At 54.4% G+C, this 18,381-nt stretch overlaps 3 protein-coding genes across 6 annotated transcripts; 1 reads left to right on the top strand and 2 right to left on the bottom strand.

Annotated features, from left to right (window-relative positions):
• The first annotated feature begins 1,737 nt into the window (after window positions 1-1,737).
• On the top strand, window positions 1,738-2,817 carry LOC112892464. The gene is made up of 2 exons (XM_025959623.1): window positions 1,738-1,887; window positions 2,056-2,817. The coding sequence occupies exons 1-2, from the start codon at window positions 1,738-1,740 to the stop codon at window positions 2,815-2,817; spliced, it is 912 nt and encodes a 303-aa protein (XP_025815408.1).
• Window positions 2,818-4,825: 2,008 nt separating this feature from the next.
• Window positions 4,826-6,328, bottom strand: LOC112892463 (protein TOO MANY MOUTHS-like). Its single transcript, XM_025959622.1, has one exon. The coding sequence runs from the start codon at window positions 6,326-6,328 to the stop codon at window positions 4,826-4,828; it is 1,503 nt and encodes a 500-aa protein (XP_025815407.1).
• A 2,306-nt stretch (window positions 6,329-8,634) lies between these two features.
• On the bottom strand, window positions 8,635-16,816 carry LOC112895259 (S-type anion channel SLAH2-like). 4 transcript variants are annotated; one of them, XM_025963205.1, is made up of 4 exons: window positions 16,681-16,816; window positions 10,345-11,097; window positions 9,489-10,256; window positions 8,635-9,392 (listed from the first exon to the last, which is right to left on the bottom strand). In XM_025963205.1, the coding sequence occupies exons 2-4, from the start codon at window positions 11,068-11,070 to the stop codon at window positions 8,979-8,981; spliced, it is 1,908 nt and encodes a 635-aa protein (XP_025818990.1). In that variant the 5' UTR covers window positions 11,071-11,097; window positions 16,681-16,816; the 3' UTR covers window positions 8,635-8,978. The 4 variants fall into 4 exon arrangements, with proteins under 4 accessions (XP_025818990.1, XP_025818987.1, XP_025818988.1 ...); XM_025963202.1 differs by lacking the exon at window positions 16,681-16,816 and adding an exon at window positions 12,632-12,878; XM_025963203.1 differs by lacking the exon at window positions 16,681-16,816 and adding an exon at window positions 11,220-11,639.
• Between the last annotated feature and the right edge of the window lie 1,565 nt (window positions 16,817-18,381).

Genomic DNA, 18,381 nt, shown 5'->3' with positions numbered 1-18,381 from the left:
AACTAGCTAAAAGCCTAAAACCTGGCGTACGGCGAGCCCGACTCGAATGGAGAAGCAGCGCCACTGCTTCTGAACTGGATCGATCGGTGATTCGGTGGTCTGGTTTGTTGCTGCCCCCGATGGTGGAGGTACGGCGCGTTTTATATGGCTGGGATCCGGGACGCGGCGATCGCGTCCGGCTCGGAGGGCCCGCCGGTTCCGCGTCGAACCAGAACCAGAACCAAAACCGAGTCAGGTACATATACTATACATACCCGCGTAGCAGGTCATCGTTGCCCAGCTGTATTCGATTCCAACCACCTCCCCACGCAGAACCAGGCTGCAGCCTGATAGATACACCATTGTAAACGACGTTGCTGCTGCAACCTCGTACGCGGATCGACGACCGGCGGTGAGCCGGTGAGATGGCAGGAGGCGGCTGCTCTCCTCTCCAACAACGACCCCGGTGATAGTGAGGCGGCGGCGGCGGCGGCCAAGCAGAGACTTGACGACGGGAAGGCCAAGGACAAGCAGCAGGCCACGGCCAGGGGCGAGCCGGAGAGCGGCGGGGTAAGCGGCGACGCTGCAAAATAAGATCGTTCCGATAAGAAGCCGCGGCGACAACTTTCCGCCTCCCCCTCCACTTCACCCGGCCTCTCTCCCGCAAGTCCCGCCTGCTCGTCCACGGCCCGCCGCGCCGTCGACGAAGGGCCGTCGTGACTCGTGCCTCTCTTCCCAAACCCGCGGCCGGCCCTCGCTCTCCAGGCTCGCGATTCTTGTTGCCCTCGATTGCCCCGACGCCCGGGCCTCATCCCCATACTCGCTCATCGAGTGTTGAGATCCACACGCTGTTCCCATGAGCCGGTGGGGCCACGGAGACGTTGCAGGTGGTGGTGCAGGATATTTTTTTTTTCGACCGTGCCTAAGCATAAGGATACTGATGGTGGTTCTTCCTGGTTCGCACCGCTAAAGCCGGCCACTGCTGCTCGCGTATTCCAGATGACACGTGTCCTTTCTTGTTCATCAATTCATTCTGGCTTCCAGATTGGCATAGGTACGGATCCTTTACTACATGATGCATTAAATTTGCGATTTGAGGGACTAAAGAAGTTCTATAACATAGGATGCTCAAGTACCTATGACCATAAGTCTACACTGGAATACATGTATGAGTATGTGAGAAGCGCCGGGAGTCTTCCAGAAATAAAAACTTAGTTTAAATCGGAGTGGATTGTTACAGTAGTTTAAAATTTTAGTAGCCATTTGATGCAATCTTAAATATTTATTTGAAAACACGTGCTTGTGGCACGTGCATCTCGTGCATCTCATGATCCGTAAACTGGAGCATGGGCCGCATTCTCCTTCTCCTTGAGAGATCAATAACGCACATGATGGCTCCTCCATCCCTCCTCCTCCTTGGTGGGTCGAATTTATTCTTTCGTTTTATCCGATAGTACGTATTCATGTAAACAACTGTCACGAAAGATTAAAACTCTTGTAGCAACAGATAGTCTATCGATCTTGCGCCGGTCGAGGCAGCCGTTCAAGCGCCACACACGTGGCGTGCGGATGGTACTAGTCACTACAAGCATAAGAGTGAGATAACGGTCGCACCGTCGATCTCCTTGGTTTGGTTGGTCCCGATATTGTGTGATCAGTGATCTGCTGTGTATGATACCTTGCACGTCGATCTTGTACATCGCCTTACACGATCGAGTTAGTGGCAGTGGCCTTGTGCGGATTTTGCATTCTGTGGCCATGGAGGGAGAAGGCGGCGGCGGCAACACCGCCGGCGAGACAATGGGAGAAGCTCGGCAAGATGCTGGTGAGATGATTACAGGCAGCATAGCGGTGGAGGCCTTCGGCTGCCATGTCCGCGCTAAGCCCCTCGGGCCTCCGATGTTCGAGGTAAACCAGCCACACCATTGGTGTTTAATTTGTGTATGCAGAATTATTGTAGGTTAATTAATCTGACAAGAAAACGTACGTTTCTTGATGGATCAACTTGACAATAAACACGTGTATATTATTCTCACGCGGGGCCGGGCTTTACTTGCATTGCGTGCTTTGTTCTAGTGTCCCGTTGGGCATTTCTTCGTCTGCTCGTCCTGCCGCGACAATCTGCCTCAAGACAAGTGCAAGTTCTGCTCCGGATCGTCTACCCTCGCGCGCAGCCTCGGCATGGAGCGCGCCGTCCGATCCATCCTAGTCGGCTGCTGCTACGCCGACCGCGGGTGCACCGAGAAGACCGCCTACTACGACAAGGACGAGCACGAGATGGCGTGCCCGCACGCGCCGCGCTTCTGCCCGGGGAGCCCGGCTGCGGCGGCTTCGTCGCCGGGACGGCGGCGGAGCTCCTGGACCACCGCACCGGCCACCACAAGTGGCCGTCGACCAAGTTCCGCTACTGTGTGCCGTTTGATCTGCGCGTCGTCGAACCAGGCACGCACGTCCTCCGTGGCGCGCGATGACGACGACCAGCTTTTCCTTGTGAACGTCCGACCGGCGGCGCGGCCGCCTGGGCACGCCGTCTCCCTCGTCTGCGTGCCGCCCTGCCTTGAGCCCACAGGATTCGGGTGTACGGTGTCTTTCTCGTGCATTAGGCTCCATCGCGGCACTTCGACGTTGGACGATCTGCAGCCCTTGCGGCTTTCTGATTGGCCTCCGACGGAATGCATCTGTGTGGTGCCCAAGGCTTGGCAACACGACGGACAAAACGACGACGACGGTGTCGTGCTCACCATCACCATCGTGCGCGCTTTCCCTCTTGAAGATGATGACAACCCGTACGACATGAGCTACATTGAGAGCGATGAGGATGACAGTGATAGTTCGTGATTGCTCGACGATGCACTTTTGCCACGTGCATGGGGTGCGTCCTTTGTGTTGCATTTGGATTTTTATTGTCATTTGGTGGGGTGCATGCATGCATGATATGTTGAGAGCTTGAGATACCACATCGTCTAAGGTTTCATCTGGTTATATATATTTATATATATTCTTGTGTCTAATACTAAGCAGTATGTTTATAATTTTAAAAATATTTGAGTAGTTATTTTTTCCAAAACACAGTACAGACGCTGATGCTCATCTACACGCATGCACACTCACCCTTGTAAATATACGCATACAACTCTACCCCTATGAACTTCTCCGAGAGTCTGAGCCGACATATTTTTTTTCATCGGCGTCTTTTTTTAATTATGACCCAACGTATAGAGAGAGATCTCAAAAAAAAAAAAGTAGAGTACTTTTGGTTCACTGTCTGCTCGGCTAAATCAAATAGGCACCAATAGCCCGGACTAAAATGCCACGATCGTTAGTGAGCTCATCATTATTAAATGTCATTATCCATATGTATCATCTACTTCCTCAAAGGTTAGCTTTTTTAATTACTTCAGCAGTCGCATCAAGTCGGCAGAACTAAGTAGCTAAGGCAGTCGGATTAACATACATTGGTACCACAAAGCAGTAGATGGTTTGAAGCATCAGAGGTGTAAATCAGAGAGTTGAGCTAACTCCTATTGCCAAATGTTGATATAGCATGCTGTGAGAAAATTTATAATCTACTAAGAGCTCTATACTAAATTAAGAAAAAAAAGACAACAAGAAAGTCTAGAATCTACTAGTTCTTGCTATAGTTGTAGGGGTATATGCCATAGGAAAGGAACTACATTAGAAATAATGAAATACGAGAGTAAGAAGTGCAATCTTAGAGTAACTCCAAAAGACCCTCTAAACAGGCCCATATCCTAAGTTTAGAGGGTTAAAAAAAAATACGCTCCAACAGATCCTCTACTAGACCCTTTATTTTAGGAAGACCTTTAAATTTTCTCCTTCACTCTCTATTCCTAAGGGGTCTTTAGAGAGCCCTCTATTATAAGTTAGAATTGATGGTTATTGCTGGAGTTGAAGCAAATTTGGAAGCCTCTAGAATATAGAGGCAATCCCTATTGAACATTTGGAGTGTCTGATTTAAGGACTGTTGCTGGAGTTGCTCTTACATACTAGATCGATTTTAGGTGGCCTTGGATAGTTGGATTGTCGAAACCAATAGCTAGTAGAACCACTAGCAAAATCAAACATAAAAGTTATTTAGATAAAATTTACTAAAAAAGTTATATAAATTAGTTTTCGAGGAATGTTAATTCAACTAGTTTTATGAAAAAATAACTAAATGAATTTATGAAGAATATTTTTGTAATTATTCTTTCCAAAAAACATTTAAATGTATTTTTAAGAAAATATAATTTACATAACTTCATTAGAAAATTTATCTAAATAACATTTTAAAAATTATTTAGATAAAAAAGTTTAGGAATCCAGAAACATGTAAAAAGGGAAATGTTATGGGAAAAAAGAAAAAAGTTTTTAAAATAAATTTTATTAAAAAACTATTCCCACTAAAATTATTTAAATAGCTTTATAGAAGAAGGACATGCACGTGGGGTTTGTCGGATTTTTAGAAAGAAGAGGACGAGAGCTATGGGTTGAAATCTGCGGAGAAGGTGAAATGAAAACCTAGTATGGGCAAACCTGAGTATTTCCGTGCGTGCGACACTTTTGACTATTAACGTGCGAAAAATAATACTGGTGCGTTGCTTGCCTCCTTCGACTCCTATCTACCGCAATTTGCACTAATTTGGGAGGAGAATGGTGGTTTGAGTGTTGTTAGTTCTACCTCCAATGTCCGAAATTAAACTAACTTAAAAGGTAGATAATTTTCGACCAATTGGCATATAAACAGATTTTTTTTTTGTTCACCCCTTACAACGCTCCTGTTCAAAACTGCCTAAACCCTTTACACCAAATCTCGTTGTTCCTCCGATCAGCACAACCCACGTACCTACAACAGGAAGGCTGCGGACCGTGCAAGGTGCAGCGACACGAGCACGAGCCAACTCCCAACACGAGCCGCAACGGGGTCACGGCTGCCGGAAGCAGCCGATGTGGCCACGGCGCCGGGGCGGCCACCGACAGTGCCATTGATCCAGACCAGGTGCTGCGTCGTGCGGCTCCTCACGCTGTCACAGTCCGCGACGCCGGCAAGCGCAACGACGCCCTCGAGGCCTTCCTGCTTGGTGTCGTAGCACAGCCCTTCGTTGCCGCCGACGCGGAGCTTCTTGCCCAGCCTCCACATCATCTCCTTGCCGAACGGTATCGGCCCCACCAGCCTGTTGCCGTCGACGCGGAGCTCGCTCGCCCTCTCCAGCCGCCGGAAGGTCGCCGGTATCACGCCGGTGAACTGGTTGCTGTCGAGCAGCAGCACCCGGAGCTCCCTCAGCTCCCCGATGGACTCCGGGATCGTGCCGGCCAGGCCCATTCCGGAGAGTACCAGCGTGGTCAGCGCCTTGAGGCCGGAGAAGAAGCCACCGGGCACCGTCGTGAACTGCATCCGGTTGTCGCTGAGGATCAGCGACCGCAGCGACGACAGCCTGCTGAGCGCGGCCGGGATCGGGCCGGACAGCGCGTTGTGGCTGAGGTCCAGCAGCATGAGCTCGGACAGGTCGCCGAGCGTGTCTGGTATCGTGCCCGCGAGGCCGTTCTGGCTGAGGTCAATCTTCAGCAGAGACCGGCATTGGCCGAGGCTCGCCGGCACCGGACCCTGGAGCGCGTTGTGGCTAAGGTCCAGGATGCTGAGGCGCTGGATCTTGAACTGCGGCACCGGGCCGGCGAGGCGGTTGTAGCTGAGGTCGAGCATCTGGAGGTGGCTCAGGGACTGGAGGGTGGCGGGGATGGCGGAGGTGAGTTGGTTGCCGTGGAGGTCGAGCACGCGGAGCGCCTTGAGGTTCCCGAGCTCGGCGGGGATGGGGCCGACGTGTCCGTTCTGGCGGAGCACGAGGGACCGGAACGCGGGGCCGAGGCGGCCGAGCAAGCCCGCGATCGGCTGCGGGTTGCCCGTGAAGCAGCGGTAGAAGAAGAGCGAGCGGAGGTGCGGGAGCGCGAGCACGGCGGGCGAGAGCGTGGCGGCCGCGGCGTCGCAGGCCGGGAACGCCGTGTCGTCGGAGAGCGCGCCGAAGGCGAGGGAGACGACGTGGTAGACGTCGTGGCGGTCGGGCACGCACTCGATGCCGTGCCAGCGGCCGCGGCAAACGTCCGGGATGCCCCACGCCCAGCCGTTGCCCGTGGCCGCCATCACCTCCTGCACGGCGCGCTGCTCGGCCGGGTCGGTGCGCGCCCGGTCCGAGAACCCCGTCTGCGGCGCGTCCACCAGCGCCGCGGCCGACGTGTCCGGCACCACCACCGTGAACTCGGCGCGACAGCGCGGCGGCAGCCGGGCGCCGACGGCCAACGCCACCACCAGGACGACCATGATCCGCGACCACGCAGGAAGCGCCGCCGAAGCCATGGCAACGTGCTTAAATTGCAACCAGCTCGATCGCCGCACGGGCGGAGAATGGCGCGCGTGGGATACCGGGAGTGCCGTGTCGTGTCGCGGCCGTTGGAGGCTGGAGGTGGACGGGAAGAGTGGCAGAGGGCGCAGGTTTTATAGTGTCAGAGGGGGCAGAGAGACGCGACGCGGAGCGCGCATTGAATTCCGAGCCGGGCGAGTAAATGCTGGTCACGGGATGGGGGAGAAGGGGAGTGAATGAACTGAGGATTTGCCTGCATTCAATTGGTTTCACGGGAAATCGGGTCGAAGCAATGCTGCTCGCGTTCATCAATGGCATGGGGCACCTCGCCATCGAGCGTTCCGGGCGATACCAACTGCTCGATCGTGTATTGCGTGGTTTGGCTCAAGAGGACGAGCTGTTCAGTTTAGTTTAGCGTCTTTGTTTGCCCCTTGAAGGCTTTTAAGATCTGAATTGGCTGCTCCAACAACCTTGCAATCTGAAACTGACCTGGACAAGAAATGGAGATGACGCTGAGCCCTGAGCACTGCATCTTGATCAAGCTGGCAACTTATGCGCAGAAATATTAGCATATACTGAAACGGCTCTGCACCGTTTAGGATCTGGTAACTATTGAAGCATTTGCATGGTACTGATGCCGCCGTGTCAATGCAGTGCTAGCAGTGTCATACTGTCACCTCTGTCACTGCTTTTGCTTTGATGCTGTCCGGTCGACAGTCTACAATTTTTTTTAAAAAAAATGGATCCATATACTTATTGCAGTTTACCTGGTCCGTTGTAGAACTCAAAAGGAACACTAAAGGATGGGGATGACTGGAGGTCAAAAAAGAGCTGCAGAATGCAAATTTCTTTTACCTGCTTTCCTGCAACCTCTGCAAACCCACCAGTAGTTTCGACTCTGCTTCTGTTGCATGCAGTTGCATGCTCTGCCTCCGTCTGCACTTCCTCTGTTACTTTGCAGCAGCAGGGCCTAATTGCTGCGCATGCTCAAGTAACACAGGGAACGAGAGAGCAAGGAGTAGAAAATTTTTCAGCCCATTACAAGGCCCAAGGTCCTCCTCACGTCGTGGGCTTTGTAGTAAGCCCACAAAACCAGGCTCAAATTCGGACCCAACACAAGCAAGGCCCCTCCTGATGTCGTAAATAAATTCACCAATTTCCAGAGTAATTCTAGAAACCCGTGGCATGTCTCATTTCTTTTTTTCTTTTCAAAAGCTGGCATGTCTCATTTCTAAAGCACTTCTATCATATGTTAGGTTATGGTCTGTATACATGCCCATCTTTCGTTTCAAATCTGGCATGTTGCCGAGGGACCAGTCAGCCTGCTGATGACCAGCTAGCAATCCACACAGCCAAACCTTTGTGCCGGGGCTCTGCACCTGACCTCCTGAAGCACTGAAGCTTGTCGCGTTCAGCTTATCCGAAACGCGCTGTACTCCATGGATTACGCCTTAACCTGAAAGATACTCGAATAGTCATATCCACGTACAGCAGAGTTGAGTGTGGTCACGCCCACGCTAGAGCTGACAGGAACAACCACCAAGTAAGCTCCCCATCAGGCGAGTCAGCTCTCCGCTGGGTTACAGTAAGAAAACGTGCCTGCTCCCAAGAGCTAGCGACGTACTCTACGTACATCCGGGAGTCAAACCAGTGCCAGAACATGCGCAGGAGGGATCGAACTGCAGTCGCCGCCGGGCGGCGGCGGCGGCGGCGCACGCTGCCTGCAAGTTGGCGGAGAGCCGGAGCGCGTTGAACGGATAACCACAGCTCCGGTGTCGGCGGATGTCCTCGGGCCTGTACCGCGCCGACGGGAGGTCACCATCGTGGACTCGCCGCGACGCCGCTACCACGGATCCGGCGTCACTGATGGGTACGCGCGAGGTTTCCCGCAGGAATTCGGCAGCTCTGTTCAACCGACGACGGACCGGCCGGTGTCGCGGCGCATGAAAGCCAAGCCTAGCCAGTGGCCAGTCCAGTCACGCGCATATATCTCTCTCTATCGGTACCAGTGGCGTGCCGCCGCTAGTGACGTCTCGGGAGGCATTGGCATGCATGGAGCGTGCTGTTGATACCGCTGTGCGGCTGCCGGCCTCTGTCCCTTTCCTGTCAGAAGGAACTCGATCTGCAAGTCAGGAGCACATGATCTCCAGTGATCAACGCATGGACCAAGCGTCGCCCAAGACGATGCGCGGAATGGCAACAGTATTTCCCCGAAACTTTTTCCATGAAAAGGGTTTATATAGCTGTGAGTTGATTCAACCAGTACTGTCAACTTCATCCCCAAATCTTCAAGACCAGAAAATTTAATTAATTAATTAACGTTCATGGTTTATTCTTACTCAAGTCCACACAACTTACGTATATATCATACACATATATATCGGTGGATTTACAAATTAACCAATCTATCTTCCTCACACTATATCCTCATCACCACAAAAATGCTCCGAGGATACCCGTGTGTGCCGTCGCATGTCCGACCATTGCATCCACGCCGATCGATGCGTGCGTGCTTCCGCTTCTTCTCCGGCGACCCCACTCCTTCCTTCGTACTGAAGAGAACGGGAAAAAAAAATCCGCTATGTGCAGCTAGCTAAGCATCTCGCAGCTATACGACGTGAGACCGCGACGAGCTAGAGCTAGAGCTCACGGCTTGGGTCGGGATTTGGTGGTGGTCACGGACGCGTCGGTCTCGGTGTCGCCGGCGTCGGACTGCGCCGGCTTGGAGAGCGAGAGCACGAGCTCCTTCATGTCGGAGCTGGAGGAGCGCAGGTGCGCCAGGATCTTGCTGAACTTGGGCTTCTTCCGGGTGATGGCGATGGACACGTCGTTGGGGAACAGGTCCCTGAGGACGAAGGCGTGGAACACCGTGGTCACCAGCAGCCCGGCCACGGTGACTGTGGCGATGCCGGAGAGCCCGATGGAGAGCGCCTGCGTCAGCACGTTGGTCACCTCCGTCGCGTACGTGATCGTGGCCACCGACGCGCCGGTCATCGGGAACGTGTACGCCCACCACGCCAGCGAGAACCGGAAGCCCCGGAAGAAGTTGATCCGCACCGCCTGAGCCATGATATCAACGGTCAGAAATCATCGATATATATCATGAACGACACGAATGTGTATACTAGCTCGTTCGTGTTTGGTACACGTACGTACCAGTGACATGTAGAGGAAAAGCGCGATGAAGTAGGCGATCCGTGCGCCGGCGTCGAACTGGCCGTTGATCCTGGCCCAGGCCATGGACGCCACGCTGGGCGCGGCGACGAAGAGGAAGAAGACCGGGTGGAGCTCCTTGGGGAGCGTCACGTTGGTGGGGAGCCGCTGGTAGAGCGTGACGAAGAGGACCATGTAGTGCGCGAGCCCGACGGCGAAGAAGAAGATGGGGCCCTCGCGGAGGCCCATCTTGGCGCCCAGCAGCGCGCCGACGAAGTTGCCGACGATGGACAGGTGGTTGGACGGGTTGGCCACCTTGGACAGCCGGCGCTGCCCGCCGGACATCCACTGCCCGTAGATCTTGAGCTCCAGGCAGAAGATGGGCGCCATGAGGCCGTACCAGACGCCGTGGTGCATCTCCGCCACCAGCCGCGGCGCGCCCAGCACCAGGAACAGGCACGCGATCCACGGCGCGAAGAAGAAGTTGGCGCGGATCGGGTGGTAGAACTCGCGCCGCACCGCCTCGAAGTAGAAGACCACCTTGAGCAGGTAGATGACGGACACCAGCGCCATCAGCGCCAGCGCGGCGTACCACAGCACGTGGTTCACCACGGGGCTCACGTGCAGGAACGCCGTCGGCGGCTCCGACGCCAGCGTCTTCCACAGGATGGACTGGCTGCTCACGCCCAGGCACATCCCGAACGCGCTGATCGGGAACCGCAGCAGGAACGGCCACTTCTCGTCTTTCGGGAGCACCGGCACCTCCGTCGCCTGCAAGCTAGACAATCTCAGATTTTCCGGCCCCCCAAATAGAAACGAAACCGATACGTCCTTGTCACGCCAAGCGCGTGTTGCTTACCCTGAGGGTGTCGAGCTCGGGGCCTTCCAGGGCGTCGAAGTAGCGGTCGGCGGCGGGGACCTGGTCGGTCTCCTCCTCGGAGATCTTCGAGTCCGGGGACGCGCCGTCGTCGGGCTCCTGCGGGCGGCCGCGCAGGTTGGACAGCTGCCGCTCGAGGCGGCCGGAGAAGGTCTTGAACGGGTCGAAGCGCTTGTCGCGGGTGCTGTCGCACCGGCGCGCGCCGTCGTCGGCGTTCTTGGACTGGTGCAGGTTCAGGATGGGCTGCGAGTGGAACCGCGTCTGCTTGAGCAGCCTCGGGGAGTGCAGGTGCGCCTCCGCCTGCTGCTGCTCCTCCACGGGGTGGTGGACGTCGAGCCCTCCGGCGGCCGGCGCCACGCGCGCCTCCACGCGGCGCGCGGACGCCGTCCGGAACTGTGACAGGTGGAACCCCGACGGCGACGCGGGCATGCTGAGCGAGACGGAGTACGGGACGTGCGCGTCGTCGTACGACCTCGCGGCCGCGGGGATGCTGATGACGATGTCCTTGGCGCTCCCCGAGGTCTGCAGCTCCTCCACCCTGTCCTCCAGCTCATTCAGGGAGACGGCGGCGTCGGCAGCGACGCAGTCGAAGCCGGTGATGGCCTGCGAGGGCACCTGGATCAGGAGCGCCGGGAGCGCCTCTTCCCTCGACGCCAGCTCGGCGTTCGCCCCGGCCATCTGGACGTCCTTGCTGATGCCGAACTCCATCGCGCCGGTACCCAACAGCTAGGACGCCTGCGGCACAAAGAGTACGGCTCCATTAACAAGCAGCATGCTGACGCGACAAAGCGCATGTGGAACTCGCTGCGAAACAGAAATAACCAGAGGAGGAAGAAGATCATCAAGTATCGCAATACCAGATCCACCAACTCGGCCGGAGCACGGCTCGGCAATCCCGTACGGCGATGCTTGCCATATCGATCGATCTAGTACTAACCAGTCTAAGCTCCTACCGGTACTCACCTTCGTCGACTGGACTAGGTAAAATTAATTTATCAGCAGGTCTGTACTGTACTCTCTCTTCTCCGACCGACACCGACAAGTTCCCTGGACGCGAAGCACCAGGCGGAAGAAGTTGCAACGCGGCGGGCGCGCGAGCGGCGGCCGATTTATAGAGCGCAGCACGCAGGTGGGGGGACTCTTTCGGCGCGGAGGGGAGACCGGCCGGGCCACGCCTTTTCCAATTTTCCCGCACGCGAATGCGCGGGTGGTGACCACCAGCTAGCGGGAGCGGCGGGGCAGGCCGCCGGCTGGCCGGGCGGCCGGTGAAAGCGACGGGCCGGGGCGCTGGCCGCGAAGAGCGCCCATGCCCATCGCGAAGGTTCAGTGCACCGCCAGCCAGAGGCGTCGCCATCCGCCGTAGAAAACAAGCTAGTTTCACCACGCTTTTCTTCCTTGTCAAATTTCGACACTCCCTCTTCCGCACTCACACACGCGAAAAAAAAAAGATCAAGTATTCAAGTTGGTCTCCGATGGCACAGTTCAGTGCCAGTAAAAAGACAGTGAGACGATAGGTAGTAAACCACACCTGGTCCGCCGGCCGTGCTCTGCCTGGCCGAGCCGAAACAGAGGCACGCATGCAGTACGGACATGCCATGCGCGTCCGGTTCGGCAAGGAAAAGGGCCCGACGGGACGCGTTAGAATCCGGTGCAGGGGGTTGGGTTGACATGGCAGGTCCTTTCACTCCCGAAAGGTTGACAGGAGCAAAAGGGCCGGCCCGGGACGGACGCGTGCAGAACCCGAACAAGTACGAGCCAGGGACAGCAAGTTCCTCTGACCTGACCTGCGTCTCCGACCCTGCTAGCCTACCGCGCGCGCACGACGTGACGTCCAAGGGATCGCCGCGTCAGCTTCTGCTCCTCCGATTCAGGAGTCGCCATCTCCGAGGATCGCTGAGCGCTGGCTGGCTGGCTGCACGCAGACCAGTAAACTTTAAACTGGATGGGAGCACGCACGTCGCGGTCCGGCACGGCTCATCCCGTCCACTGCCGGATCGGACCGCCCCTAGATGTGGCCCGCGCACAACAACCTTACACTGACTCGGTGCCATGGGTGCTAGCTAAGCTATCCCGTCCGCGCCCGTGACGGAGGCTCCTGCACAGCCATGGCCCATGAGCCATGCAAACTCGCAAGGACACAGCCGTGCAAAGGTGTGCTACATATATGCCTAGATCCCCTCTAAAATCAAGACCATGCCATGCTGAACCGAAAACTTTTCACTCCAAGATAGGAAGATGCATGCCACAAGCAAGAACACCCATGCTTTACCTCCGGTTCCAGAACCAGTTCAGCGTGGCTCCACGGCGGCCTCGGTCGAGGTATGAAGCTGGATGTGGTTGGCAGGGGAAGTTTGGAGTAGGAGCGGTGAGAGACGGCAAGAAGCTACAGCAGTAGCACTCTAGCAGAGCACAGTATGAGGCTAGCAGCCCCAGCAACCTAGCTAGCACCTGCCGAGTGGAAGGAAGCTAGGAAGAAAGAATGAGCTAGCTGCGGAGGGAGGGAGGTGGTAGCTGCCAGGCTCGCCTGGGGCGTATATATAGACGGCGCCCGGAGCTGCCGAGAGCTGAGCTCCTCTTTCTTCCAGGAAACAAAAAGAAAAACAAGGAGAAAATAAATGGTAATCCACGGAAATGGTGCCAACCGCATGGACGAGGAGGACAGGGTGGAAATTGTAAGAAATACAATACCCCGGCAGAAAGGTGGCAGAGGCGATTGACGAGTCAAACCGCGGGGGGCCTCTTCCTTCTTCCTCCTCGGGCTGGGCACCACTCCGTCCGTGGGCCGTGGCCTTGACCGACGACGGCGCGAACAGCCGGGCCCGCGCGAAAAGCCACGTGCTTCCTGCTTCGTGCTCCCGAGTTCTTGCGGGAATATTGGGCGGCGGTACGGGACACGGTACGGAGTGCTCGGGCCGCCGGACTGTGTGAACGGGAGGGTTGAAAACCCCGGGCGACGAGATCGTCGGAGGGATCTTGGCTCCTGTACGAGCCTACAGTACACGGGCCAACTGTTTTTTCTCTACAAACTCGTGGGGCTTTACTTCTTTTTCTCCCGCGCTTTTATTTTTATAAGATTTTGATTTGAGGTGGCAGTGGCACGGAGCGATATCTATCGCGAGGAAAATAGGGGTCGTCTCGGAGAGGGAGGCGTGGCTGGATGAACACCGCTTCCTGGGAATTTCTTGAGAATCAAGGTCTATTCGATTTGATAGGCGTAGTTCCTAATTTACTTCAAAATCGTAGTGTCAACAAAAATAACTTTATGTACGGTTTACTCATGGAATTCTAGCTGAACTCGATTTCCTTTTTTTAAAAAAAAAAGATATCTTTTTTATGGCTGGTTTCTTACTATTGACGGTGGTGTCAACATAAACCAAAGTGTAATGATTATGAATCGAAAATTCTTCGTAAGGACATATTTTTTTTCCTAAGATACTGTGTGAACTCGATTCTTGTGTGACATCCATAGTTTCTATTTCTTGACAATAGTGTCAGCAGAACGCAAGTTACGTCCCTGTTACGAAGCAAAAATACATCATCTTTTGACATTTTTCTATGTCGTCACGGAACAGTATGTACAGGAAATCATAGTCTTCATTGACCTTTGATTCTGGGAAAATGTAAATCTCATGTTGCCTGACGTAGTTACTAATTTTTGGCAGTAGTTTCTAATTTTCCACAGTAGTGCTAGCAGAAAGCAAAATATATATACTGCTGCCGGAGCGAAAGATATTTCATCTTTGATGTTCACACCGCACACCATCTCTGTTTTTTTTTTATAAAAGTTGTTACGGTACAGAATGTAGAGGCATGAATTCAGAATCTTAATTGTCTTCCTATGTTTGGAAAACATAAACCTCGTGTTTGCGTGACTTGTTCATAATTCTAATTCTCGACGGCAATGTCAACAAAAGCACGGGCCTATGGAGTTAGATTCAAAAGTAGTGGCCGGTTAAGCATGCCGTACGTTCCATGACAATTTTGTTGCACGGCCACCTATCGCTTTACAAACGGCAGGAGCTAGCGGTGCCCGCGGGTGTAAAAATTAACGTGTTGGGAGGTAGTAAACGGCGCAGATTGACAGCGCGACGACCGTGATCAACCCTGTATGTAGTGTCTTGCTTAAGTGCTAAGAAACAAGTTTAGTTTCAAAACGCTTGGAAATCTTTTTGATGCACTTACTAGATGTGCAGATAAACTAATCACGTTAACTTTTGCTAAACAAAAGCATCCTATTTTTTGTTTGAGAAGTAGGGGGCTCTAGAGCTTTCTAGCTATAGTAGTTCGCATTTTGTATTCCTCCTGGGTACGGAGCACGGACCTGAATAGTCTTTGGAGTTACCTGAGCACTATGTGCGATTTGGATGTGACCTATGGGCTATATATGTTGCCATGCACATGTACGCGCGCGCACTGAAGCCATGTCAAATTGGCCATGAACGCCGCACAAGGACACTTTCTGAAAAATGCACAAGCCACAAGCCACGAGGACGCATAGCGTAGAGTACTAGCTAGCAAGACGGACTGTTGAATTCACTGTTTCTTGCATTATTATTGCATTGCTTGCTAAGAATATAATCATCGATCCAGAATTTCCATCGCAACTATGCAGGCTTCATCTCTATGCGTCCTCGAACGAATTTCGAGCTGTGCCTACGTCGCATTCGAATCTTGAATGTGCCGAATGGAGAATGAATTCTATCCTGCATGCATGCATGGTGGTCTAGAAACCGGTTGCAGCTGCGCACAGTCTATTATTCTAGCATCCGAACCGATTACGTGCCTAGATAAATGCTGTACCCAGATCTCCGAATCGATGCTAAATGCCTAAATATAACGCAGTGACAAGGACTAATAACAAAGCTGAATAAAATCAGCAGACACCGCTCCAGTGGTCAGAATATGAAACCTAGCAGGAGTGACCGGATTAGGATACTGGTCGACATACCGTAGATGTCCTAGTCATCCATCTTAAGAAGAAAACGGTGGATCTGTACTTGCTTCCGGACAGCATTAAGAAAAGCCTGAAAAAAATTTGGAGCGTGAAAGCTACCAGTGCCTGTTTGGAAGGTAGCCATGGCGGAATATCTCACCAATATCGAGCTACTAGTGAACAGTGGCTCCAGCAGACAGCGGAACGGGTCGATCTGATGCTACATGAACGGTGGGTCGCTGAGCTGACGTGTCTGAATTTCGATGAGCAGAGAGAGCTCCCCGACCAACCCACACGCAAACAATTTTGTTGACCACAACGTGATGCTCGCCTATACATTTTATACTAGTACTCCTATCTTGGCCGTGTAGGAGTATATTATTCAAGTGAAAACAAACGGACCGTACAGAAAGACAGCAGGGGAGCGCGAGCCTGCTAGCCGTGCGTGCGTGAACTAGTCAAACGCCCAAGAAATTAAAATTCAAAAAAATTCCAGTCTGGGAGCAAGTGGTGAACACATGTGTGGTTACTGGCGGAAAGCAAAGGGATATGCCTGCATGCGTTTTTTTTAGCAAGATTAAACGTTTGTTTCCTAGATTAAATATTGTTGCCTGCTGGTGGCTAATTTAACCAACCATAAAGAGCTCTGAGGTCACATGGGGCCGATTAGCCTGCAGGCTTTCACTAACCCCGCCTTTAGTTTCTAGCACCTTCTTAACTTGGGGTTTCAGCAAGTAAGAAAAACTAGCATGCAAACTTCTAATACTAATACTGGTCACGATCAGGCATCCAGGTGACGGCTAGCTACCCTCTGCCCTGGTGCAAGCAGAGTGCGACCAGCAGGCAATCCTGCCGGGTCATCATAGGGCACAGCCGCGCATGTCTCGTCTCTCGTCTGAACCGTGACTGCTGCTGGGATAGACGATGCAGACTATACAGACACACTGTATAGCGCGACATGTATCCATCGACGGCGGCGCTCGGGATGAGTTGCGGACAGCTAATAAACACAAAACACGCGATCAGTAACTTAACTAGTTACTTGCCTACCTGCCGTACGGCACACTTAAGTACTAAAGCGTCGTCAGGCAGGTCGCTGACTAATCCCGATCATCAGCTGGAGCAGATCGGACAACACACCGGACGCTGTCATGCTACATACATGCAGCTCGACCGCTCCGTTGAATTGAGTCGGAAACAAATTAAAACTCTACATGGGCACGTCACTTGTTTTCTGATTTCAACGAGCAAGCGCATCATGGGACGTCCTCGTCCACGTCCACGTCGCCTTATCGCGCAGTGTACTAGTGACCAGTATAAACAACGCAGTACGAATCGCGGCAAAATCTGGGGGAGGAAACGGGTTGACGAGTGCGTGTACGTACCTGGTCAGCAGCAGCCTGGTTGCGGTAGTCGGAGTAGCAGCAGTAGTGCCTGCCTCGCTAGCCTCCAAGGCTCGCCGCCGGCGCGGCAGGTAACTTCGGCGTGCACGTTGCCTTCGGCGGCGGCGCGCGCGGTGCGGCAAGTAGGCTCCTGCTGCTTCTGTTGGGTTCCGAGCCCAGGCACCCGGAGATTCTGCGGGTGGCGCGGCCCCGGGATGCGAAAGCGACGCCGACGCGGGTGCAATGTGATCGGCCGGGCCGGCGCGTTGGGGACGACGGGCGGCGGAGCTAGCGAGAAAGCCGGCCGGCGGCCAGGGGTCGGCCGCGCCGGCGCCGGGCTGGTTGGTGATGGTGGGGAGTGGAAGTGGGGGTCGAGAGCAATGCAATGCAAGTTGCCGCGCCTGCTCGCTCGCTCGCTCCCGGCTAGTGCGTCTCGCACTGATCGATCTGCCACGCCTCGGCAGCCATGGCACCCGGGCGCCTTTTATAGCCGGCCGGGCGGCGGGATCGAGGCGGGCTGATGTGCGCGCACGTAGATGGGCAATGACGGCCGAACGAATTTCAGCTGGCGCGCGCGGGGGGATTTTTAGGTCACGCAAGATGGATGGGGGCGGTCACCTGTGCGCGCGCCGGCGCGCGACATGGCCGAGTGGTGCGCTACGGGTTCGCGACGTCAGCGCGCGGGGCGCGAGCCCGGCGCCCCGGCCGGCCGGCGGGTAGTGGCCGCCACATGCGTGTTTCTTTGTCAGAGGCCAGTGACCCGGCCGCCGGGGGTCCTCGTGAGTGCCATGTAGGAAAGGATCTAGCTAGCTAGCCCCCGCCGGCAAGGTAGGTCGTCGCGCGCCGGGGGATAAATTAAACGAGGAGGGGCTAGCTGCGTGTCCAAAGACGTTGGGTGTGGTTCAATTTTTTTTTTCATCTTCGTTCTGAGTTTTTTTTTCATCTTCTAGGTCGTTCATGGCAGTAAAAAGTTTGTGTGTGGCTCCACGCCAGCCAGAGAGTTTCTGCGTGCCGCGCGACGTCGTACGTCGAGGAACGTGAAAGAAAGACGGACAAAAGAAAAGGAAAAAGAAAGGCTACGGCTATAGGATGTCGCGGCACGGGCAAGGGCTGGGTGGGCTGTGCACGGTCCGTTGCCATGGATCCACCGACTGGGGGTGGTTTCCGGGACGAGAGGAAGCAACGAGCGCATGCACCAAAAGGCGCCAGCCACTTGGCGCCTACTCGCACTGCATTGTGTGTTTTGGATGGTGCGGCGCGGCCGCCACGGCGCACCCAACCCAACCCGTTAGCTAGGTACAGGACTCTATGCTCCGACCCGACCCGGCACGGCATAGTGGGTCGAGATTTTGTTCTCTTTCCCTGACCTGGGGCATGTCGGCTGCAGATGCTTCCAGAGGGTGGTAAAAATTAGGAATGGTGGATCCGGATTTTTATTCTTCTTTTTCCCGACCTGGCCGTCTCTCGGGACCTAATAATACATTACGTCACAAGTAGGTGGCCGGCCATCTCCATTTTTTTTTCCTGAAAAGAAAAGGATCGATCGAGCCATCATCGCAGAACATGCATGTGTTTGACACGGTCACCTCGCATCGGGTGTACGTTTACTCGAGACCGTCTTCGCTTTCTACCTGACAGTTCGCTCGTATGATCTGACTGAGATTGTATACACCAGAGTAATGATCCTCCTCTTTATTTTCCACA

This window comes from Panicum hallii, chromosome 5 (assembly GCF_002211085.1).
Source record: "Panicum hallii strain FIL2 chromosome 5, PHallii_v3.1, whole genome shotgun sequence".
NCBI classification, from domain to species: Eukaryota; Viridiplantae; Streptophyta; class Magnoliopsida; order Poales; family Poaceae; genus Panicum; species Panicum hallii.
The sequence above is the reverse complement of the archived record's forward strand: the minus strand, read 5'-3'. Positions and strand labels throughout refer to the sequence as shown.